Raw genomic sequence first — 26,921 nt, forward strand, 5'->3', positions numbered from 1 at the left:
TCAAACCACTGTCCTCCGCACTGGCAGGCGGATTCTTAACCACTGAGCCACCAGGGAAGTCCTCAACATCACATTTTCAAGGCTCTGGTTTTCTCACTGTTTTCGAAAACTCTGAGAACACGGAAGAGCTCCAAAGATACTATCAGTGATACTGTCAGACAAACAACTTCAGGTGTTACATCACAAATTGCATAAAGTAGTCTACAATAAGACAATCTTTTCTAGTTAAAAAAGAAAAGGTAATTCATCTGGCAATCCAGCTTATTAGCTGAATTTCTATAACTTTCTTGTGCAAACAGGGAGGGAAAAAAACCCAATTTTTAAACATACATTAGTAATACGGTTCAGTCAGAGCAGCCCCGTGCATTTCGTAAGTGTCATACCAAATTTTTTGGGGGGTTAGTGGCACTGTCAGTCATAATTCCAAGTCATACTGAACGGCTGAGGAAGCCAGAGCTACCGAGCCCAGAGGAGGGGAGATTAATAGGCTGGCTACTCAGCATCTGTGTAGACACTGGAAGAGCACCCCGTGCCTGAGGGAGGGACACGTTCAGCCTGGCCTCTGAGGGTGGAACTCCTAGTCACCATGAGTATTCAAGCTGAGGGCAGATGAACACATGTTCAGGGATGTTATAGAAGGGATTATGGTAAGAGTCAGGGCTGCTCGATGCTTTGTGACCCCCTGGAGGGGTGGGAAAGGGAGGGTGGGAGGGAGGCTCGAGAGGGAGGGCATATGGGGAGATACATGTATGCATATGGCTGATTCACTTTGCTGTACAGTGGAAACTAACAACATTGTAAAGCAATTATACTCCAATAAAGATTATATAAAAAGAGAATGTAAACAGTAATTACACTCCTGAAAAAAATCTATCCTATAAAATAAAAACATCAATATATAAAGATGAAAAATAAAAGGAGGGCTGCAATAAGGGATCTACAAAGTTCTCTGCCAAATCCTCTAAGCTTAGGCAAGTAAACACATCCTCCGTATAAAAAATATCTAAATACCCCAAATAATTCTGTGAGGCAATATTGTACACAGTCACGTGAATATGATTCATTTTTTACTATAAATGTATATGACTTACCGTTTAAGAGTCTCTTTTCCTCGTGATAGTCTGTACAGTGGTTTAGAAAAAAAGTTAGGTAAGAATATTGTAACATCAGAGAGAAGACCGGTTAATATTATTGAGTTAAAGGTAACAGCCCTCTTCTTGAAGGGCTTTCTTCCGAGGCCTGAGGAGAGAAATAAGGCTGATAAACAGATGGCCTATGCTTTAAGTAAGAAATTTCATCTCTGAAGACTGCAGGCCACTTCTGCAGGCATTTGTCTCCAATTTCACTGGGCTTTTTCCTCCTTCTTTGGACATTTTTGCTCTAATACCTTGGTTTATTTCTTTAGAAAGCACATAAAGACCCAAGTTTTGTCCTGATCATCATATTCTAAATTAGTTAAAACTATCCAAAGTTTATTAGATTACACTTTATATATGAAACATACATATTAACCCAAAGAAAGACACCTTATTATCTTTCCTATCTAGGTGAGCAGTTAAAATGATTATTATTACTCCAAATTTAAATGGCCAAAATGCTGAAAATATCTTAAGACTTTCACTTGTATATCAGTGCAATCAATCATCAGGGGTACAAGCCAGAAAAAAATTTAATGGGTGTTTCCTTTCAGGATGGCAGCCAGCTCACAAATCTATATTATATTTTGATCACAAGTTTTATAACCATATGTCAAAATAAAACGCTCAGCAAGTTGCCAGAGTTTAAAAAAAAAAAGAATGCCAAGCTAACACAAAATATTCAAGTAGTAAACTAAATTGATAGACATTACTTGTTAAGGTGACATCATCTTGTTTTGTAGAAAAAGAAACCAAAGTCCGTATATCAAAGCTTTCAAATTTTTTTATGTTCTGATTTTCAATCAGCCAGAGATCCCATAATTACTACCACTTCACTCACATGCCATAAAATACCCATGATTAAGGAGGTCAGATAACCATTCTTTTTATTTTCCCCTTTTTACTGAAATAAGTTCATAGCTGAAAGGGATCTTAACAACATACACCAAATTTATCATCCGCTCCCCTCATTAAAGGCTGAAAATCAGAGGTCAGGACTTGAATGAACCCCACAGCTCTTTAGCAGCAAAGTCAAGATTAAACTTCATCTCCCCTGAAACTAAGCGCCATTTTTCTTAACATGCCATTGTGAGAGATAATACTTTCTGAAAAGACACAGGACCTAAAAACCATTTAAATTATGCCTCAAAATGAGCTTTGTTTTTCAACTGCCAGATGAAAATCTAGTCATTAGTTTGCAAGGGATCACTGATGTCCCTGCTTGCTGACTTACTTTCATACAATTTCATCTGTCTTTGCTACTGCAGTTGTGATCATTCGTTTTATAAATATCTTAGAACAATAGCAAACTCACAGTAACATAAGTAAATTAAACCCAGTTTCAGTGTACAACATAGTTGGCAGTTTGATGAATCTCATTTATCATGTAAAACAACTTGTTTTTATCTAAGAGGCTCAGATTTTGAAAACTTGTCCCCAGGGAATTTGTTTCTAGGGAAAAAATATGCCATCTCATATGATTACTTCCTGTCTGATGTGAATTGATTTGAACCTGTCAGAACTTTATGGATCCTGCTACGTTATTCATTTTTTTCTGAGTCTTTTTTTTCTTTAATAAAAGAAGTATCAGTAGGAAGAGAACATCTAGCTAAATGATCTAAAATATCTTTAAAACTCCACTAGCGGGCTTCCCTGGTGGCACAGTGGTTGGGAGTCCGCCTGCCGATGCTGGGGACATGGGTTCATGCCCCGGTCCGGGAGGATCCCACGTGCCGCAGAACAGCTGGGCCCGCGAGCCATGGCCACTGAGCCTGCGCTCCGCAACGGGAGAGGCCACAACAGTGAGAGGCCCACGTACCACAAAAAAAAAAAAACTCCACTAGTGTACTTTTGCAACTCTTTTTGAAAACTGAGTCACAGAAATACGAGAGGCTGTTTTTACTGCTAAGCACATTTACATCAGAGTTACTCTAGGCACATGAGATACTTTCCTCTCTAACAAGAAATCTAACATTCTGTCTTGATACCTAATTCCATCATTCGGTTGGCTCCATGGCCAAGAAAATTTGCATCTTCTTATAATATTGGTTAGACTGCATTACTCTGATCAGAGCCTCTGCTTTCTGGAAGGGTCAGAGTCCTTTAGAAGGCTGGAGCTGTGATCTATCAGCATTCAACTCTTCTTTGGTAAGAGGGCCGGCGACAATTTTTAATTGCGACCCCAATCTAGTTTACCTCTTCTAAGTGGAGCCACAGAAGGATCCCCTGGGATGGGGAAGTTAAAAAACAAGCAAACAAACAAACCCTGTCTTACTAGTATCCTGATTCATTTAACAAATACCTGTTGACCATCACCTTAATAGGGATAGTGACACAATATGAAACCCCTTGGATAAAAAGTTAGGAAAATACGACTATATGTTCAGTTTGCTTATACATGCGTAATGATGATTTGGAAGGATACAAAATAACATGGTTACCTGCATCTGTGCACAGAAGGGAAAAGGGTAGGTGGGAGACAAAGGTATGACCATGGCACTTCTCATTCTGGAATCATGAATGTATTACTGAAAAAATTAAAAAAACTAAATTGGAAACTTCAATATGGTCTTTTCAATATGATATGATAAATGTTTTAAAAGAGATATATAGAAGGTGGCATGGAAGCACAGGGATGAGGGAGGGCACTGTTACTTGAAATATGAAAGGACTTCATTGAGGAAATAATATTTTAGCTACATTTTGAAAATATGTAAGCATTTTTCAGGAGGCCCTGAACAAAAAACATTCTAGGAAGACAAACACCGCACTTTTACATCTGAATGTCATATTTATCCATAGCTACATACCCCACCTTCCTTTCTCACTCCAAAAGGCTGATGTCACGTAACCATCAGATAGGAGCTCCGTCTTTTTACCAGGGATCTTAGTCACAAAATCCAAAGTGTACCATTCTCCCTTTACTGCTTTGCCTGGCCAGAAGACTCCCTGGTTCTCTACAATGTGTTTAATAACCATTTTTCTCTAGAAATTCTTCCTCATCTCTAAAGAGAACTAACTCTTCATAACACAACTGAGGCCTAATTCTTGGTTTTGTTTCCGAAGTCATAAACCCATTTCTCAAATTCTATAAAATTTAATAATTTATGTATTTCTAAACTATCCTTCTCTTTTACTCTCCTTAATTTATCATTGTAAATATCCTCTGAATCATCTTCAAATTTTGTACATCTCTCAAACTTCAAGGCCCAGAAGTTTACTCCTTATCCTAGAAGTAGTCTACTAGCAGAATTAAAATAAAGGTTCAATAGTTCAAACACATACTCTGAAAAATTCCAGGATTAAAAAGTTCTAAAAGTACCAGACTATATAGTTACTTATTCCTGGTCAGTTTTTCTCTCCACGATTCATTTAACTAATCACAGCAAATACTGCATTTTTAGAAGTTTGTATTTTCTGCTTTCAAGGCTATACTTGTCACTTTTTATTCAATTCTCCAATTTATTAGTTATTTTCTACTCTTGTCCTATCCTCAGAGGGATTAACCACTCCTTTCTTATTTGGTATTACCCATACACAAATATACACATGTTCAAAAATCATTTTTCAGGACTTCCTTGGTGGTCCAGTGGCTAAGATTCCACGCTCCCAGTGCAGGGGGCCCGGGTTCGATCCCACATGCCGCAACTAAAGATCCCGCGTGCTGCAACTAAGACCCGACACGGCCAAATAAATAAATAAATATTTTTTAAAAAGCACGTTAAAAACAATCATTTCTCTCTGAAAACAAAACAAATACTAACTTAAACCAAACACTGGCCAGTCACAATCACACAGCAAGACCCACTTCCTGCTCAGGCCTGCATCTGCCCCTTGACCAGGGACTTCTCACCCCCCATTTTTAATTACCTGTCCCTTATATCTTTCTGGCAGGAATCACTCAGACAGTGGGACCTATAGCACAAAAGCAAATGAAGGTAGCCTGGCTGAGAAAGCAAATCTGCTCAGCCAGTAAAGTCCACTTCACCATGACACGCACCCCTTTCTCTCCACTAGTAACTGTCTTGCTTCCACCGTACTGAGCCTCTGAGCTTGTGCTCTGTCCACCCACTTGAGCCCTGAACTGTCCCCATTTTATCAATGAGGAAACGGTAGCTCCTAGAAGAGGGAACTTTGACTGACTATACAGAAGCTGACCTCCCAGCTGGCAGCCAGCCCACCCAATTAGTGATGCCACTAATACCATCATTTTTAAGAATAAAAAACTAATTCATATATGAGGGTTTCTCCATGTCAGCACTAGGAACATTTGGGGCCGGATGATTCTTCGTCGTGGGAGTGTATCCTGTGCCTTGTAGGGTATTTAGCAGCACCCCTGACCTCTCCTCTACCCAAGGGAATGCCAGTAGCATCTAGTTCAGCTGTGACAACCAAATCATCTCCAGACATTGCCAAATGTCCACTGGGGAGCAAACTCAACCCAGGTTGAACCACTGGCATATACCAAAGAGAAATAAATTAGTTGAAAGAGGATAACTTTAATGAGGTGATTTTCTGCCTCACAAAAGGAAGCACCCAGGATTTCTCTCAATGGTGGGCTTCTCCTATTAAATAACTGCAGCCTTTAAGGAAAGTACATATACCTACAAGCCTCAGGATCTTCCCTTTTAAACTGACGGTGTTAGAACAGCTCTAAATCCCTCTTCCACCTCAAAAGTATTCTACTGATCTATGGTTCTAAGTGCTTTATAGTCAGCAAGCGCTTGTGAAAACTAAAAACATAAAGTATTAGAAACCATGATAAAACAATGAGAAATTAAGAAGAAACATTCCTGACACTGGGCTATGCCATTAGAAAATGTGACTATTTTACGGAATGGCCATCATTAAAAACTCTACAAATAACGAATGCTGGAGAGGAGACGATGTGGAGAAAAGGGAACCCTCCTACACTGTGGGTAGGAATGTAAACTGGTGCAGCCACTATGGAAAACAGTACGGAGGTTCCTCAGAAAACTAACAGTAGAGCTACCATATGATCCAGCAATCCCACTCCTGGGCATATATGTGGAAAAAACTCTAATTCAAAAAGATACATGCACCCCTATGTTCACAGCAGCACTATTCACAATAGCCAAGACATGGAAACAACCTAAATGTCCATCGAGAGATGAGTGGATAAAGATGATGTGGTACATATATACAATGGAATATTACTCAGCCTTAAAAATGAATGAAATAATGCCTTCTGCAGCAACATGGATGGACCTAGAGATTACCATACTAAGTGAAGTAAGCCAGAACAAGAAAGACATATACCATATGATATCACTTATATGTGGAATCTAAAATATGACGCAAATGAACCTATCTCTGAAACAGAAAAAGACTCATAGAGAACGGACTGGTGGTTGCCAAGGCGGAGGGGGTGGGGGAGGGATGGAGTGGGAGGTTGGGTTTAGCAGATGGAAGCTTTTATATATAGAACTGGATAAACAGCAAGCTCCTACTGTACAGCACAGAGAACTATATTCAATATCCTATGATAACTCATAATGGAAAAGAATATTAAAAAAAGAATGTGTGTGTGTATATACATAACTAAATCACTTTTCTGTATAGCAGAAATTAACACAATACTGTAAATCAACTATATTTCAATAAAAAATATATATATAAAGAAAATGTGACTATTTTTAAAATATAATATATTAAAATTTTAAGAGTGCATTTATGATCTGGTACAGTGCTGTCCAGAAGAAATATAATGCAAGCCACAAATATAATTTAAAATTTTCTAATAACCATATTAACTATGTACAAAGAAACAGGTCAAATTAATTTTAATAATATATTTTCTCTTAATGCAACATATCCAGAATCTTGTCATTTCAACATGTAATCAATGTAAAGTTGTTAGATATTTTACATTCTTTTTTTCATCCTAAGTCTTGAAATGCGGTATTTTACGCTTGTAGCACATCTCAATTTGGAGAGTATTTCCATACTCAATAGCAGCCACATGTGGCCAGTGGCTATAATAATGACAGCAAAGGACTCAAAAAAGGGCAAAAAGAACATTTGTCACCTTTGCCAGAGAATGAAGTGTTCCACATAAATAATCAATAACTGAAGCTCACCTTTTCAAACAAAGTTTCTCCCTTTATTCATTATTGATATCTTTCTAAAGCACAATACAAACCACAATACTTTTTAAACAAAGGATTATAAAAAACCCACTGACTCTTCTCTTGATAATGACCCACTAGTACTATGTGTTTTATATTCTGACACTGTTAGCTCTCCTGTCGTCTTCTCAGATACCACTCCTACCCTAGAAGCCAGTAGATAAATGGAAAACTGTCCTCCCGGGACTGCTCAGCTGTGGGGATGCCTACAAAATGCTACTTCTGGCTCCTCCCTGCACTGGGGTCTGGCAGGTCACGCCACCTAAAAGATGGTGTCAAGGATCTCGTATTGAAAGAAGCCCATATATAACATTTCTCTTCAGTATATCCATCACCCCCCCAAACCCCTATAAATCCTCATGTCAGCAAGTCTCCACCTACTGTTTCCACTTCGTCTCTGTTTTCATCCTCTATTCCTACTTAATCTGTTTTCATCCTCTATTCCCACTTCATCTCTGTTTACACCTCTGTTCCCATTTCATCTAGAGAAGCTCTAGTTGTAGAGTGAACATAGTCTCTAATTTGATACAGTTAACAGTTTACTGCCTGCCCCTTGTTGTCTCAGTGTAACTACTAATAGAGGCTCCATTCATTCTCCAATCTGCCCCAGTTTGGACAATTACACGGTCACCCCATCTAATAGTCTCTATCCTTAAGTCTCACGCCAGCAGACTTCAAGGATCAATCTCTGCCTATAGACGAAAGGCATAGGAGGTACTGTTAAAACAACATTCACTTTAATTATCATGAACATTCTTGACACATTAAACCTTTCTCTTTAGTTACTTTGTCCCTTTTATATGATCTACTAGTTCTGGTTAGCTTGGAGTTCAGACTGTTATCTTGCTGGATCTTAAGTCTCTACTGTTCCAAAAACCCGATCCATTTACTTGCAGTCAACAACTTTCCTGATTTGTAAAGTTCTTGTCTTTGCTTCCTAATGCCTTGCAAGTTCTCTCACATCACTACCTGCTACTGGCCTCATCTTAGCAAAACACTTATAATCCAAAAAGGCTTTATAGTGAAACTGAGATTCATAAACATGTTCTCACATGCCCTGTCAATAATAATGATAATACTTAATTTTTCCCAGAAGCAGAGCCATGGTAAGACACATGCTGATAATTATAGGGATACAAAGGAATAGAAAATGTAAGCAGCCTCAGTATTGCAGGAGCAGAGGGGCAAAAGTAGCCACCACAGCAATAACCACTCCTACTATTCCCACCACCTGTTGCTTCTAATGCATCAGGTGGTTAGCAAACATCATTTAATCCTCACAATGACTTTGGGATGTTTCATTCTTAGACCCCATTTCACTGCTGAGCAAAAACACTCAGATCTGTTAACCGATGCTGAAGATCGACAGCTCATGAGTGTAATTTGAGGCGGAGATGAGATCTGAAGCCATGTTAGTTTCTATGAAACTTGTGCTTTTTCTACGGATCATGCAGCCTCAGGAACCAATACCAGGGCCAGAGACAGTGTGAAAAAGGAAACTTTTAATTTATGAATACACAGTATCTCAGAGTCCATTTCTCATCCTGGATAAGAAATATGTTTGCACTTCCCTGAACCAGGTGGTGAGAAGGAGAAGGAATATTCATTATGGTTTAGTTCTTCACCATTAGGATTTAGTCAGAAATCCCAGTTTCCTCAACCCTTCTGATTTTGGTTTCATAAATCTGTTTGTTTGTTTTTGTTAGTCTTAACTACCTTTATTTCATCCTTGTTACTGAATGACTTTAGGCTGTCAGTTGTTTTCCCTCAGAACTTCCAAGATACTGCTCTCTTTGTCTCCTATTGATGTTCTAGTAAATTAGCAGTAACAGCTAGTAAATTACACTAGTAAATTAGCTGTCAATTTACTAATCACTGGTTTGTTAGTAAACCTATCTCTCTCTGGCTGTTGTCTTTGGTGTTCTGCAGTTTTACAATGAATAGTCTATGTGTGGATTTCTTTTTATTTATCTTGATTGGGGATTTGCTGAACTTGCTAAATCTGAGATTTGTGGTTTACCAATTCTGGAAAAGTCTCAGCCATTCAGATGTTACCTCCTCCTCATTCTCTCTACTACTTCCTTCTGGAAACCTGATGACAGGTGTTAGATCTTATTGCTCTGTCCTCTGCGTCTCTTGCATATTTTTCTATCATTTTGTTTCTATGCACCACATTCTGTTCAACGTCTGCTGCTCAGTCTGGCAGTTCACTCAACTCTTCTACTACGTCTAAACTCTAACTATTCATGCTATGCACTTTTTAATCTCACCAGCTCCACTTTTCATTTCTAGGAGTTCTATTTTTTTTTCAATTTTACATGATTATTTTAGCAGTCTCTTGCTTTACTCATGTTACCAATTCATTCTTATTTTCCTAATCACTTCAAACATAATTATTTTTATTCACAATTATTTTTATAATTCCTTGTATACAAATAATAAAGTCCAAGGGGTGGAATTCTGCTTTTGTTTCTGCTGACTTGCTTCCTCAAGTGTTGTTTAATTTTTCTACTGTACGCTAATAACTGCTGATGTGTCCCTGTGGGAATTTTAAGGGTTTTAGGTTGAAAGTTTGTTCCACCATTAAAAATGTGTACATAAATCTGCCAAGCAGGCAGGGAAACCAGTAATGGGAGACCATTGTATTTCTCGGTTTGAGGTTTCTAAGACCACATAGGTGGTATATATATTGGAATTCCCAACTCTTACATGCGCAAGACTGTGGTTACAAATTCTCAAAGGAGATTTCTCTTTCCTCCATCACCTCATAAACAAGGTCAAGGCAGACTATCCTGACATCCCCCTTTGTTGTTGCACAGATTTCTTTTCAAGCCTTCCCATTTCACTGATCATACAGACTTCAAGAGTCAAGCCATAGGCAGGGATCTCAGCTCCAACTCCCTGCCTTTACAGACCCAAGATCCAGTCTCCCATTTCCTATGTGACCATTAAAATTCCCATGTGGCTCTACTTTCCAAGTATCTGATAAGTGCTTTGGGGAAATGGAGGTATCAGAACTAGCTTATCATCCTGGACTGCCGCTTCTAGCACCCCTCCTTTTTTTTTTTAATTAAATATCTGGGGAATTCCTTGTGGAATCTGCTCATTTTCCATGGTGTTTGCCGTATCTGATGAAACATTCTGAAGATTATCTGTCTTTCATTTCCAGGGAGGAAGGAAGGAAACCAGAAAAATCCTCTTATTAATTTCATGTCTCCTATGTCACAAAAGCCTAAGGAGCTGGCACACTTTCTGACCACACTGAATTACAGAGAAGCACATGACCTTTAGTACCAGACTGTGTAAACAAGATATGTAATGTTCAGGATGAGGTAAAATTAGTCAGTTAGAATCTTTCCTTAAGAACATGGCCCCTGCTGGCAGTGAATAGGTGAACTCAGGAGCAATTAAGAGAAGAAAGGGATTTGTTTACAAATGTAAACTGGTTTGGAAGGACTGCCAGACACTAAAGTTCAAACTAGTTTGCTTTTGGTATACACGCAGACCTCGTTTTATTGTGCTTTGCTTTACTGCACTTCACGGATACTGTGTTTTTAAAAACTGAAGGTTTGGGGCAACCCTGCATTGAGCAAGTCTATTGGTGCCATTTTTCCAACCGCATTTGCTCGCTTCATGATTCTAGGGCACGTTTTGGTAATTCTGGCAATATTTCAAACCTTTTCACCATTACTGTATTTGTTACGGTGATCTGTGAGCAGTGCTCTGATGTTACCATTGTAACTATTTTGAGGCACCACAAACTGCACCCACATAAGACTGCAAGTTCAATCTATAAATATGTGTGATCTGACTGCTCCATCGACTGGCCAGTTCTCCATGTCTCTTCCTCTCCTTGGGCCTCCCTATTCCCTGAGACACAACCATCTGAAATTAGGCCCATTAATAAAACCCTACAATGGCCTCTAAGTGTTCAAGTGAACGGAAGAGTCCCACGACTCTCCCTTTAAATCAAAAACTAGAAATGATTAGGCTTAGTGAGGAAGGCATGTCAAAAGCCAAGACAGTCTGAAAGCTAGGCCTCTTATACCAGACAGGCGGCCCAAGTGTGAATGCAAAGGGAAAGTTCTTGAAGGAAATCAAAAGTGCTACTCCAGGAAAGCAAAACAGCCTTACTGATGACATGGAGAAAGTTTTAGTGATCTGGATAGAAGATAAAACCAGCCACGACATTCCCTTCAGCCAAAGCCTAACTCAGAGCAAGACCCTAATCTCTTCAATTCTATGAAGGTCAAGAGAGGAGAGGAAGGTACAGAAGAAAAGTATGAAGCTAGCAGAGGTTGGTTCATGAAGTTTAAGGAGAGAAGCCATCTCTATAACATAAAAGTTCACAGGGAAGCAGCAAGAGCTGATGTAGAAGCTGTAGCATGTTATCCAGAAGATCTAGCTAACATAATTAACGAAGGTGGCTACACTAAACAACAGATTTTCAGTGTAGATGAAACAGCCTTCTACTGGAAGAAGATGCCATCTAGGACCTTGATAGCTAGAGAGGAGAAGTCAATGCCTGGCTTCAATGCTTCAAAGGACAGGCTGACTCTCTTGTTAGGGTCTGATGCAGCTGCTGACTTGAAGTTGAAGCCAGGACTCACTTAACCATTCTGAAAATCTTAGGGCCCTTAAGAACTATGCTAAATCTACCCGGCCTGTGCTCTATAAATGGAATAATAAAGCATATCTGTTTATAATATGGTTTTCTGAATATTTTAACCCCACTGTTGAAAACTACTGCTCATAAAAGAAAGATTCCTTTCAAAATATTACTGCTCACTGACAATGCACCTGGTCACCCAGGATGTCTGATGGAGATGTTCAATGAGATTCACGTTGTCTTCACGCCTGCTGACATAACATCCATTCTGCGCCCTGTGGATCAAAGAGTCATTTAGACTTTCAAGTCTTATTATTTAAAAAATACATTTTGTAAGGCTATATCTCCCACTGATAGTGAGTCCTCTGATGGATCTGGGCAAAGTCAACTGAAAACCTTCTGGAAAGAGTCACTATTCTAGATGCCATCAAGAACATTCCTGATTCATGGGAACAGGTCAAAGTAGCAACATTAACAGGAGATTGGAAGAAGTTGATTCTAACCCTCCTGGATGACTTTGAGGGGTTCAAGACTTCAGTGGAGGAAATAATTGCAGTCATGGTAGAAACAGCAAGAGAACTGAAATTAGAGGTGGAGCCTGAAGATGTGACTGACTTGCTACAATCCTTGCTACAATTTCATGATAAAACTTGAACAGATGAGGGGTTGCTTCTTACGGATGAGAAAAGAAAGTGGTTCCTGAGATGGAATCTACTCCTGGTGCAGATGCTGTTAAGATTGTTGAAATGACAACAAAGGATTTAGAATAGTACAGAAACTTAGTTGATAAAGCAGCAGCAGCGTTTGAGAGGACTGACTGATTTTGAAAGAAGTTCTACTGTGGGTAAAATGCTACCAAACATGTCTGCATTCTACAGAAAAATCGTCATGAAAGGAAGAATCAATCAACGTGGCAAACTTCACTGCTGTCTTATCTTAAGAAGTTGCCACGGCTACCCCAATTTCAGCAGCCACCACCCTGCTCAGTCAGCAGCCATCAGCATCAAGGCAAGACCCTCCATCAGCAGAAAGATTACAACTCTCTGAAGGCTCAGATGATGGTTAGCTTTTCTCAGTAACAAAGTGTCTTTAAATTAAGGTATGTATGTTGTTTTTTCAGACATACTGCTATTGCACACTTAACAGACTGGAATAGAGTATAAACATAACTTTTATGTGCAATGGGAAACCAAAAAATTCATGTGAGTTGCTTTATTGCAATATTTGCTTTACAGCAGTGGTCTGGAACTGAACCTGCAATACTTCTGAAGTATGCCTGTATGCGTGTACTGCTTATTTGTTTTATAGCAATAGAAAGAAAAAATACTTTTTGAGCCTCTGTTACATTCATGCTAATTTACTTACACTAATTCTTAGCCCTATGAATCTGTGTACAGACGAAAAAACTTGAGGCTCAGAGACAGAAACTGCCATCTTTATGGCACAGCCAAGAGGCCATGGAGCTAGGGTTCAAATCTAGGTACGCCTGTGCTATTTCTATACAGCTGACACAGGCCTCTAACAGTAAGGCCTTGAAATACAAAACTCACTGAACTAAATAAATAGTAGCAGAGTCAGCTCAAACAAGCCAATGTATTCCTAATTTGGATGTCAAAATCAGGAGTTGTTCAAAAGAAACGACTCGGTTCCATCTACAGTAAAGGATTTAAGCAAAGTACTCCTGCTACTCCAACTGCCTGTCTAAACTTTTCAAAGTGTGCTCTTCCAAAAGAAGCTTAGGAGGAAAGAGATGATCTCCAACACCATGCCGATTGTTGAGTGGCAGTTTGGAAGGTAAGGGAAAGAAATCGTTTTTTTGTTTGTTTGTTTAACATTTATTTATATATTTGGCTGCACCAGGTCTTAGTTGCAGCACGTGGGATCTTCGTTGCAGTGTATGGGATCTTTAGTTGCGGCATGCAGGATCTCAGTTGCGGCATGCATGTGGGATCTAGTTCCCTGACCAGGGATCGAACCCAGGCCCTCTGCATTGGGAGCACAGAGTCTTAACTGCTGGACCACCAGGGAAGTCCCAAGCAATTGGTTTCTTTAAAAGTACTTTAAAATCAGTTTTTAGGGTAAAGAGTCAAGGAGTGGAAAAGTTCAAGGCAAATGGGAGACAAAGCTGAGAGGGGAAACTTTACTGTATAACTTTTTATATTTTCTGATTTTTGAGTCATGTGAATACAATTACATATTCAAAAAATCAAATTTTAGGAAACTAGTCTAAAAGTCACCTCTAACCAACTGTTCGAGCTACTCTATGTAACAAGAGAATAAAAGACTAATGAAAACTAAGTAAATAAAGTTCTTTCACTTCCATTATGCTTATTCTCCACACTATGAATGTTCTCTCAAAACATGCCAAATTTTTAAGGTAAAGTCATTGTTTCATTCTAAAGAACTAAAGTAAAATCTTTACAGTGGCTAGAACAGGGCACCAATGAAATGAGAACAATTTAGTGATTTCTTTAAATCTATTTGCTGAAATCCACCTAAAAGACAGTCCATGTGTATCACACATCAATGCCAGTTTAGCCCTGGCTCCACGTACCTTTAGGAAAAGCAGGTTTAACGGCCATCCTGCCAACCAGGCATTCTTTCAGCATGGATTCATAGTTGACCCAACGATGAACCTGGTGTGGGAGAAAAATAGCAGAAAAGCAACATGACTCTAACTCCATGAGATGCCCTAATTTTTTTCTGATGAAAACTAAATATTCTTACACAGCTCTGAAAAACTAAGAAGCAGATTCAATTAGCCAACAAGGGAGTGACAAAATGGAAGCATATATAGGGACTTTAGAACAATGTTCTCAAAGTGTTGTGTACAGACCCTCTGGAGGTTACTGACGCCCTTTCAGATGCCCATGAGGTGTCGGTTAGTTTCATAATAATACTAAGATGTTATTTGCCTTTTTCATTGTATTGACATTTGCAGTGATGTTGAAATAGCAACGGTGGGTAAACCAGTTTGCATCTTAGCACAAATCAAGGCAGTGGTCTCAATCATCACACTGCTTACCACCACAGACCCACAGGGCTGGAGGGAGTTCGTTTCATTTAAGAATATCCTTCATGAAGTAGAAAAGACAATTAATTTTCTTAAACCTCAACCCTTGGTTACAGGTCTTTTTTATATGCTGTGTGACAAAATGGGAAGTTCTCAAAAACACTTCTGCTGCTAAGTAAGGTGGTTGCTGCGAGGAAAAACACTTAGGCAACTGTTTGATTTGCCTATTAAACTGTGTTTTTTCTTGAAGGGCTATTTACCCATAAAAGAAAAAGAATGACCTATAAACTAGTTACTCAGACTTGGGTATCTGATAGACATTTTCTTCTAAATGAACAAAGTGAGACTGTCACTTCAAGGGAAACAACTGACAGTATTTGTTGCCAGAATTACTAGTGGGAATTAAATTTAAACAACCTTTCTGGAGGGCATCTTCTCAATATATATTAAGAGCCTTAAAATATGCAGCTCTTCCTTTCAGTAATTCAGGAATTTACCTGAGAAAATATTTGCATATACACAAAGATGCAGGCACCAGGATACTCATCATAGCACTAGTTATATTAGCAAAATATTGGGAACAACCTAAAAGTCCAATTGTAAAAGACCAGTAAAGGAAAATCATAATATATTGTTCCATGCTATATAATCACTAAATAATCAGGTCAAATAATACTGACACCAGAATCTTTATGTATGTTCCTGAGTAAATAAATATACACTAAAATAGAAAATATGTAAAAAATATATATGTACTTATAAATGCACACTAATTAATATAAATTGAAATTTTATTTACCAAATAGTTATGGAGTCTCCAGTAATGTGTAAAGCACCATCTCTGGGGTTATGGGGTTGGGTAGAATTTTAACAGATAGATGAAGGAGAAGGATAGTCAAAGAGACAAAGGTATGGGGTTTGTCTATCATGGAACTGGTGATTTGCTCAAAGCACTTCAGTTCCAAAGCAAGTTGCATGTTGAGAATATTTACCTTGATACATTATTTTTAGGCCCTCAAATGCCAGACTAATGACTTTGAATTTATTACACTGTCATTGGTGAGCCTCTGAAACTTGTAGAACAAGGTGCTAAGATGATTGTCTTTAAGAATACTATTCTAGCTGTCATGTTATCTAAATTGGTACTGAAGGTAAAGATACCGGGACAGTATTAAAATATTAGGGCTAGAGAGGGTGATGATGACTTGACCTAAGGCAGTGGGAAGACAGAAAAGGTGCAATGTTTAAAGACAGCATCATAGAAGTTCGCCAGTGATTAGATGTTGAGGCACATTTGTTACCAAGACTGTTGCCCCAGAACCATACTCCTGCCCCTCCCTCAGACGGAAACTAACTGCCCTTATCGAGTTTCAGGCCCAAATACAAAAGGAGGAAGCTGCTCCCAGAGAAATTTCTAAACTGGTTAGAACTAACTAGGCCCAAAATGGCAGAAGTCCTAAACTCCAGTGGACCTTGAGCCTCATTATACACTCACTGTAATACATTAGCATGCTAAAAGTGACACACCCACCAGCGCCATGACAGTTGACAACTGCCATGACAACAACCAGAAGAGCCCAAAAAAGGACCGAAAAGGAGTGCTGCCTCAGTTCCTGGTCCAAACACACCCCCAGTTCTCGGATAAGTCATGAATATTCCTCCCACCCTTTACTCAATTCCCTCCATTTTACCTCAACCTTCCTATACATATGGTGTCTCAGCCTGAGTCAGGTTGAGAAGTTGATCTGCAAACTAGTTCTTGCTTCTCCATTCTTTGGCCACCGAATAAAGCTTGTGCTGTTCCAGTCTCAGCACTGGTTTTGTTATTGGCTATACGAATCCAAGCAGAAAAAGAACCTCCCAGGCTGAGACAAGGGATCTCGACCTGGGCCAAGACCCTGGCACAGGTCCAGGTGATCACTTCAATAATACAATGAGAGAAGGTAAAGATTACTCAAGTGGTTTCAAGTTCCCATTTCCAGAAACGGGAAACAGTAGAAAAAACAAAGGGCAGAAGATGAGTTGATATTATCTGAGGGCACACTGAGTTCAACTGCCAACAGGTTTTCAAATCGCCCATCAGCCAACTGGAAATGCGAAATGAGAAGTCAGAAGTGAGATCAAAACTAGAGACAGAAGTCTGATGATAAAGAGATTACTTAATATTCTTTGTACAACTCAAATACTAGATATTAAAGATATAAGACACTTCACCACTGTTTCTAGAATTTTATCAAGTTGTTTACTTCTGTGGTGAGTAAAAGTCGTAAATAAACATCATTGGTCTTATTAAAGCCAAGGGGAATGCAGCAATCTGATAACTAAAGTGTGGACAAAGGGTGTAGCCTGACATTTCAGTAATCAAAGGATGTCGCAGCCATAAAGCCATCAAGCCACTGCAGCCGCCCCCGATGGTGTGGCCTAAGAGGAATTCAGGATGGAGAAAAAGAGGATACTGGCGCTAGAGAGTTAAGGTGCATATTAAAGGAACAATTTCAACAAGCCCAGACTCTTGCATCTTCCCATACACAGAAAAGCACTAAAATAATTAACTGAGATGCCTGTTTTTTGTGATTAGTAGTAATGTTTCGATGTTCTACTACATGTTTTTTCCCAGCAAAAGCTCCTATATATCCTGGTTTCTCCCTTACCTCTTTGGAACAGTTTCTCAGAGCTATCTGAGAGGCTGTTTCCAGACTACAGTCCTCAGTAACGCCTCAAATAAAACATAATTCTCAACTTTTAGGTTGTGCATTTTTTTTTGGTCAAAAAAAGTACTGTTGAAACTGCTAAAGAATTTAACAATATAGCAGTTCTTGTGACTTCCCCAAAACAAACTTATTTCAACAAGGTCCATATAATCGCACAACACTAAGAAATATAAACAGGACTAGATGTTACCGGAAACTCTTCTTGGGGAAGAGTACATTCAGCATCAAGAGGTTATAGGTGCCAGCTAAAAACTGGTACTTGCCATCTTGCCTCTTCAAGGACTAAGTCACTAGCCACCGCAGCTGCTGACCTTCAACACCCCCCCCCCCCCCGAAAGGAGTGCAGGGTGGAGAGCAGGAATGACGCACTCTGTACTCTGGGAAAAACTGGCAGAACAGGCCTTCAGAGAGTTAGATATTTTCAGGAGATGATTTTACGAGCCCAAATTCCTGCATCTTCTCATGTCTAGAAAAGCACTAAGATCATTTAAGGTGGCATCTGCTCCTCGTAACTAGCAGCAAGCATCTGCCAAAATGCGTGCCTGACTCCACGCACCCCTCTTCACTAAAATCATACAATACCGACCTCTCCCTCTACCTCTTGGGAGCAGTTTCTCAGAGCTACCTGAAATGCTGTCTCCCAGGCTACAGTCCTCATTTCGCCCCAAATAAAACTTAACTCACAACTCTCACATTGTGAATTTTTTTTTCAGTTGACACAGGACAGATAAAAGTGTGGTAGACAAGTTTTCCGGCAAATATTCCCAAACTTTCTATTTGGCTTGCACTGCTAGCCAATAACAAACATCAAATGACAACGGGAATTTAAATCAGCAATGAGGACCTCCCAAGGAGAATCCTATTATCACCAATGGGTGAAAATGACTTTTCTCCAACCCAGGAAAAACATTAACAGCAAATGAGATTCGGTTATTTAAGCAGATGCATGTAAGTACATTAAAATACAAAACAAATTGTATTTCTGGTATCCTGGTCAAAAAATAAATCCTACAACGGATGAGAAGGTAAGAGGAACAGAAATCAAATTTCATTTGTTCAGAACGCAACTCTAAAAATAACCCAATCTGATACAGGTATCTCAGATGGTAAAAACCCAGTACTACAACATGGTTAATCATCGCTAAAATACAAAATAAAGCATTTGTGAGACAAAGACCAATTTCTATTCTTCTCAAGATAGTTGTTTCAAAATAGCAGTTCAGCCAATTGATAGTAATTATCATATTCTACATGATTTTTAAACAGTATAAGAGCTAATCATTGTTTTTAATAAATATAAGGGGGAAAAGTGACTAATTTAAGTATCTTTTGACACATACTACAGAATCTCTGCTATCTCTAGGAAAAATGTTTTCTATTCATTAATGATCTTTCTACATAATATGCAGACTTAGTACAGCAAGACAGGCTGATTATGTAACAATCCCCAAATGAGCAAAGAAGCTAAGGGACTTGTTATTTCCTCTAATGGTCACCGCCTCCTATAAGTCAGTCATCACCATTATCAAAATTGATCAATACTGAGTAAACAGTTACCAGCAGAGGACCAGCAAACACTTAAGAGTAAACTCCCAGATACAGATCTGAGAGCAACTCTAAACTGTTAGTAAAATAATTCAAATTAAACGAACAGTTGTTACTTATGAGCATCTTCCCACACTTCAAAATTCAAGCCACACGTCTGAAATTTATGCCACCATTTTCTTTCTTTCTACCACTGTCGCACTGCTGAACCTAAGAGCACTCCTCCACTGTGAGGGAATGGTCACTTTCAGCACCTTACCTGGTCAAAAAGGTCAGTACCATCTGATCCCGCTGCACTCATAAGTTCCTCTTCTCCACCAGGGTGATACTCCATGTACGGGCTGACATTATAAACAAACCCTACATCAAATAAGGAGAAATAACACCCTAAATGAACTTCTTACAAACTGCACAAATTAGAAATCGAAGTTTCAATAAATTTTTCCAAATACATTCCATTTAACAAACCATTATTTAGAAGTATTAAGAATATGAGGGGTCTGAGATTTCACCATACTTGCAAGCTAACAAGTTAGCCTGCCAGTTTCATGGGTCCTGACAGAAAACACGAGACTCCCAGGTTAGAAACAAAGGGGAGCTTAGTACTTACATCAGTAGAGGTAACTAGAATATCAGCATCTGCAAGAGTTCCCTGAACCCCAATTCCCACAGAGCTATGTGAAGAGGGCCAGATAACACCTGTAAACTCAATGTGCTTCATGACGGAAGAGCAACCTTGAGCTTAGGAAGCGCGAACATTTTCTAAAGGGCAGTAAATACACCTGGCCCTCTGCTGTGGAGGGAGACATGATCTCTATTATACTGAACAGTAAGCAAAGCTGTCCTTTACCCTAGAGGGAGACACTAGCTCTACCATCTAAGGTCGTGCACTACGCAAACATCCCTGAAAAGACTGCCTAGAACGAGGACAGTCGGCGCATCTGCTCGCAAGCTATGCAGGTGTGCAAAGACCTATAGAGAACTGCCTCCTAGGGCAAAGAAATAATGAAACACCGTATATAATATTTAACAGTTCTCTCTGCCCCCACCTCTCTCCCTCATACTACCACTTCATCGTCCTCTACTGCCCTGGCAGGAGAATCTGATGAAAAAGAATGGAGCTGTCACCCATTTGTTGATCATCTCAGTAAAGGCTGAGATGGTGACTGGGCCACTGAGGCACGGTCTGCGAAAGCAAGCACAATTCTTCTCTGCGGTTGCGCAAGGAACCAAGATTATTATTTAGATCTTAATAATCCTTTCATCTTCCCCAATATTTACTTTATCTGTTCACATATTTAACTATGTCTTTATTTTTTTAAGAAGAAGGAATAGGGAACAAGAAATATAGGAGAATAGCTCAATGAATAGTCTACCCAAGGAAGTGAATTCCTTTTGAATCCTTCACTTGTAGTAAACTAGAGAGCAGACAAATCCAGCCCTCAAGACTCCTCAAGAGTGCAAGGAGGACAACTGGTTTTCTTATATCCAGGACTATTCCTTATGTAATGACTTCCATGAATTTAAATAACCTCAGATAATTTTAAATGTTCATCCTATATAATAATCTTGGAAGGAAAGTAGTTGAATTTCAGACTCAAGAAAGGTACTGTAATTTTTCCACCAGTTTAATTTTGGAAAATAACCAAGCAGTCCAGGTTTCTTTATAAAATTGCTTAAAGGCAATTCACAAAAAGAAGTAAATTCACAAAATCTCTCTTCCAGCAGTCCTCCAAAAAAGTCAGGAAAAGAAAAAAAAAAAAAAAAAAAACTGGCAGAGTTCCCCTGTCTCTCCTTCCCCATTCACCTTTCCCCACCAAATTTAGAAGGAATTTTTGCTATTGTTTAATGCTCCAAATTCCACAGACCACAAATGTCTGAAGTAATGATTAGGATCAGAATTATTCCCAATAGGCTTTTAAAGATATAACATCTAGTTTAAAACTGCTTGTTGAAAAGCTTAGTTCAAGGATCAGTATCATTTCAGGTATAACCTGAAAACTAATGTTGCCATTTTACACACAAAGAACTCTTCCATTTTGGCAGACGCTGCCTCTGGTTTTTCACGTATATTTTTGTTGTAATTTAAACCCCAACTGCTACTGATAAAGACTATGGGCATCTTACAGTAATATATTAACTTTAAGTTTGTGTAAGTCTGTGCGTACAAATTTTAAAAACACACACTAAAACGTGTAGAAGAAAAGAAAATATACCAGTTGCCTAGCCTAGCTAACAGTTTTACTATGATTGAGCAGTTAAATGCGGTCCTGAACTTCCTAGAAGCTAAGGCCAAAGGAGATACTAGTTACAGTGGTCTCATTACCAGATCTTAAAAAGTATTAAAATGGCACAACAAACAAACAGAGACTCATTAGTTATTTAAAGGCAGAAGACTCCCTTCGAGTTTTTGATATTGATATTGCAAAGATCTGAGTCCCTATACAGAGGCCGTGGACCACATAACATACAGTACAATTTAACAACATGCAGAAACATTTTTCAGGTAGCATTCCTCCCATCTTCTCCAGCCTCAGGTAACCCACAAAGGTACTTTCTGTCTCTTTAGATTTAAATATTTAGGGCATTTCACATAAATGGAATCACACAATTTGTGGTCTCTTGTGTTCGCCTTCTCTCACTTAGTATACTATTTTCAAGGTTCATCCATGGTGTTGCATGTATCAGTACTTCCTTTTTCCAGCTGAATAATATTTCATGTATGGATGGGCTACATTTTAGTTACCCATCCATCAGCTCGGGGACATTTAGGCTGTTTCCACTTTTTAGCTTTTATGAATAATGCTGCTATGAACATTTGTGCACATGGCTTTGTGTGGGCATATATTTGTATTTCTGTTGAGTATATACCAAGGAGTGAACTTCCTGGGTCACACAGCAATCTATGTTTAACCTTTTGAGGAACTGTTTTCCATTCTCTGCAGCAATATGTGAAGGTTCCAATTCCAGACCGCTCTTTTTTTAGTCACTACTCCAACTCCCCTTAGAGAGGAAAAGCCTTTTGCCACCTGTGGAACCTGAATCACACCTCATATCTCAGATAACTGAACACAGAACTGGATTGCAGCATGACCCAAACTATTCTCAACCCCCAGCTCTAGATGACACAGCACAATGGAAGACACAAGTGGACCTTTCATATCTATTAATCTAGCTCCCAGATGGGGCTCCCACAATTTTTCAGGTTAGGTACCCATATATGTGAACCCTGACAGCCCACTAATAAGGAGGGAAGGGCATCCCCATGGTTCAGGCCACACACCCACTAACTAGTAATTTTTCACTTTTTCTTTGTTCTATGTCGTAAGTCAGAGAGTTTCAAACTATGGTCCGGGGGCTCCTGCAAAGCTCAAGACTCTTTTGGTGGTCCAAGGTCAAAACTTTTTCATAGCAATGCTAAGATGCTGCCTGCCTTTTTTAAAAAATTCTTTCACACACACACACAAAAAAATTATTTCACAAGTGTACAAGATTAAATGCAGAAGGTGATATGAGAATATGGTTGTTATCGATTAAGCCATACATTAAAGATATTTGCCAACATGTAAAACAATGTCACTTTCTCACTATGTTTTGTTTTGGAAAATATAGTTATTTTTCATGAAAATATTATTACTTATGATAACATACAGTGAGTTTATTTTTAAATCAATTTTTTAAATTCTTTCAATTTCTCAATTTTAATTTCTGAAGGGTAAACATCAATAGATATGACCATGATAAATAGACGTTCTTTGGGGTCCTCAGTAATTTTTAAAGGAGTAAACGGATCTTAAAACCAAAAAGTTTAAGAACTTTTGCTACTGCTATAAGTAAAAGTGGTAATTTTATAATTAGCTTTTAAAATAATTTGTTTTAAAATTCAAACACAAATGTAACTCCAAAGCCCCACATTACATTAATTCAACAAAAGTTTATTTAACGTCTATCATGTATATACAAAGTATTATGCTCCTATACTGCAGTATTCCTGTTTATTTCACTAATCACCACTGTTCATTTTGTTGGCTCTACAATAAATGAAGGAAAAGGGTGTGCTCACATAGTAAAATCATGGCATATTTCACTGTATTCAAATACGCAGATCCATTTTTGCAAGTACTGTGACTACTTTGCCATCTTGTGTTCAGTAAAGAAACTGCATATTGTTTTCATTATTTTACGTCTGATGTTTATCTAGTTCTAACAACTGCTAAGAGGGTGTTAAAATACACAACAATGGTTATGGATTTGAATTTTTTCTTTCAATTCTATTAATGTTTGCTTCGTGTACTTTGAAGCTTTGTTATCAGGCATAAAGTCTTCCTAATGACCCTTTCAACATTATAAAATGTCTTTATCTCTAGTAAGAGTCTTTTCTTTGGTAATAGTTTTTTATCTGCTATTAATCTAGCCCAATCTTACTATATTTACCATTTTGGGGTTTTTTTGGCCATGCCACATGCCTTGCGGGATCTTAGTTCCCCGACCAAGGACTGAACCCAGGCCCAGGGCAGGGAAAGCACCAAGTCCTAACCACTGGACCACCAGGGAATTCCCTATATTTACTATTTAGATAGTATACTTTTTCCTACACATTTATTTTCAACCTGTGTCTTTATATTTAAAGTATATCTCTCACAGATATCATGTAGTTAGGTCTTGATACATATACACACACAGAAAATCCCTTATCTTTCAATTAGAATAACTGGTCCATTTACACTTAAATTAGTTACTGATGTGATTGAATTCAGAGCTACCATCTTATTAGTCTCCCTCCTCAGCCCCAAGTTTTCTTCTTCTTTTTTTTTCCTTCAAGTTTTCTGTTTTTGTCTCTATTCCTCTTTCCCTGACTTCTTTTGGGCTAACCAAATGTTTTTTGAGAATTTCATTTTATCTATTGGCTTTTTAGTATACCTATCTGCATTATATTTTAAGTGACTGTTCTAGGGGTTACAATATATATCCCTAAGTTTAACCAGTTTACTTGAGTCAATGTTGTACCCCTTCACATGTAAGAACAATTTACCACCCTCCATCCCTGATACTTTATGTAACCCCACAATACAATGTTATAGTTTTGCTTTAGAAAGTCATGTATTTTTTAAAAGATAAGAGGAAAAAAAGTAATCCTGTCTCTTTCCTCACATATTTACTATTTCCTAAAGATCTGAGTTTCCATCTGGTATCATTACCCTTTAACCTGATGGATTTCCTTTAGAGCTCCTTGTAGTATAGGTTTGCTGATGCTAAGTTCGTAGTTTTTGTTTATCCAAAAAAGTCTTTATTTCATCTTCATCCTTAGAGTATCTTTAATGATATAGAATTCAGAGTTGATGGTGTTATTTTATTCTCTTCAGCAGTCCTTCTTACAGCGTCCAGGTGTTTTTCTTCTGGCTGTTCTCAAGATTTTATCTTTGGCTTTCAACAGTCTGAATATCATGTCCCTATGTGATTTTCTTTGCATTGATCATGTGTGGTTTTGCTAAGCTTCTGAAATGACAATTTTATGTCTTTCACCAAATTTGGAAACATTTTGGCCAATATTTCTTCAAATATTTTTCTGTTCCATTCTGTCATTCCTCTCCTTCTGGAATTCCAAATAAATATATATTAGACATTTCTATTTTATCCCAGAGGTCCCTGAGCCTCCATTCATTTTACTTTGGGTCATTTTCCTCTCTGTTCTACAGATAATTTCTATTAATCTATCTGCCAGTTCACTAAGCTTCCTTTTTGTTAGGTCCAGTTTGCTATTAGGCCCATTTGGTAAAATGTTTTACTTCATATATTGTATTTCTCAGTTCTACATTCCCATTTTTTATAGTCTCCTATTTGTTCATTCATTATACATCTGTTTCCCTACTTCCTTGAGTATTGCTGTAATAGGTGCTTTAAAATCCTTGCGAACTAAATTCAACATCCGGATCATCTCAGGGTCAGTCTCTAATAACTGCCTTTTCTCTTGAGCATGTCTAGAAACTTTGGATTATATTCTGGCCACTGTAAATAGTATGTTGTAGAAATTCTGGATTCTGTTACATTCCTCCAAAGAGTACTGACTGTTTTAGTAGGCAATTAACTTGACTGGCCTCAAACTCTCAACTCTGTTTCCCCTTTGGGGGAATGGAAACTAAAACCTCTGTTCAATCCTTTTAGCCTTAGTTAGGCTGCCTAGAGTTTGTCCGTATGCAAGATTTAGACAGTTTATATCCCTCTCTGGATCTCTTTTTCTGGATTTTCTTCCTCATTTTTCAGTTAGTACAAATGCCCCAAACTCTGTCATCTAGTTCTTCAACTCAAGACTGGGAGCCTCCATCTGAATTTTAGCCACCCTTCACAGTACCAACTTGGGCATGACCTCAAATCAAATGCCACAGGAAATGGCAATTCACCCAGTGACAGTTCCTTCTTCTAAATACAGATGGCCATTACCCTCTAGTTTCTGTCTGCTTTTGGTTGCTCACCAGTGTTTTTAGATAGTTTTTTTTTTTAATATGTTGTCCTCAATTTATAGTCAGTATTTGCTGGAGTTTTAGTCCAAAAGGAGTTAATCAGTTACACCTAAGAGCAGAATTCTGCCTAATACTTTAGAAAACTAGGCAATTATCTTGCTAATTTCAATAGAGATAAATGGAAAAGATATTAATGAAAGATAAATGGATTTTATAATGATTTAAAGTAAATGTGGCCTTGGTATTTAAGAATAATAGAATGTAGGCTTGCAAGGTGTTGGATAATAGAGTATCTCAGGACTTTGGGATTAAAAGCACACATTGCCTCTCACATTCCTGCAATCTTCCTAATGACTACAAAGAATAAATAAGACATAAAACCACAGAGACACAGAAATCAGAAGAGGACATGAGAGCAGTAAAGTTTTGGAAGACTGAAAGCCAAATGATAAGCAATAATTTACTTAGCAGAGTGAAGAAAGGTAAAATAAGGCCTATGTGTAAATCGGAGGGGAACCTATAAACAAAGCCAGTATGTGCAGCAGAACCCCCAAAAGGTGGAGTAATCAGTAATCCAGGTAGTTCTGAAAGTGAGGGAGCAGGAGGCAACCAAGTAATAAGCCCCCTTCCCAACCCACAAGAAGTGTAGGTTTACTCTCTAGAGACAAGGAACCAGAGACACATTACACTCAGCGAAGTGGCAATTAGTGGAGGAGGGGCTTGAACTAAAAACGAGAAGTAAAAGTCTACGTGTCAAAACACTAAGATCCACCTCCTACCACCCATCGCAGCAGAAGTTATTTGCAGATGATTAGAAGATTGTAGCCTAAAAGAAAAGATTTACATATAGTAGGCTGGGGATCCCTGCCACTGCCCCCAGTCAATTCATAAAAAAAATGTTCTGCCCATACACGTGGAACTTCCATTCACCTTTCTGGGCCATCACTCTCACTATGAAGAGGCAGAACATTTGACAAAAGTCTCTAAAATTAAAATTAGTATCTTAAGTACTTATTAACTGCCAAGCTCTGGTGCACAGTTTTTAAGAGGAAAAGAAAAAAAAGACTAGAAATGAGACCAGCACTACCTCAGAGAAATGAGAACCAGACAGCAACTGTCCTGAATATAACTTAGAGCTTCAAACTGCACCAAACGACTTCAATGATGGCCAGTCTAATTAATAAAAGAGCTAAAAGAATCTGGTCTGAATGCCTCAGTTTGCCCAGGAAAATTTAAATGGAATGTAATAAAGGCCTCCAAGCACTTCACAAGGCTGACTGGCCATAATTATCAAAGGTCA

The 26,921-nt window shown here is 38.5% G+C and overlaps 1 protein-coding gene across 2 annotated transcripts in view; it reads right to left on the reverse strand.

The window, feature by feature from the left end:
- LOC116763429 (cytochrome b5 reductase 4) overlaps positions 1 to 26,921 on the reverse strand; it is an 85,272-nt gene that overhangs the window by 39,204 nt on the left and 19,147 nt on the right. For both annotated transcript variants that reach the window (XM_032651139.1, XM_032651140.1), the window contains exons 3-5: positions 19,423 to 19,523; positions 14,449 to 14,530; positions 1,092 to 1,121 (exon numbers count right to left, since the gene is read on the reverse strand). In XM_032651139.1, coding sequence (XP_032507030.1) covers positions 1,092 to 1,121; positions 14,449 to 14,530; positions 19,423 to 19,523 — 213 coding nt within the window. The remainder of the gene's footprint in view (positions 1 to 1,091; positions 1,122 to 14,448; positions 14,531 to 19,422; positions 19,524 to 26,921) is intronic.

The sequence above is a fragment of the Phocoena sinus genome, chromosome 12 (assembly GCF_008692025.1).
Source record: "Phocoena sinus isolate mPhoSin1 chromosome 12, mPhoSin1.pri, whole genome shotgun sequence".
Lineage (NCBI taxonomy): Eukaryota > Metazoa > Chordata > Mammalia > Artiodactyla > Phocoenidae > Phocoena > Phocoena sinus.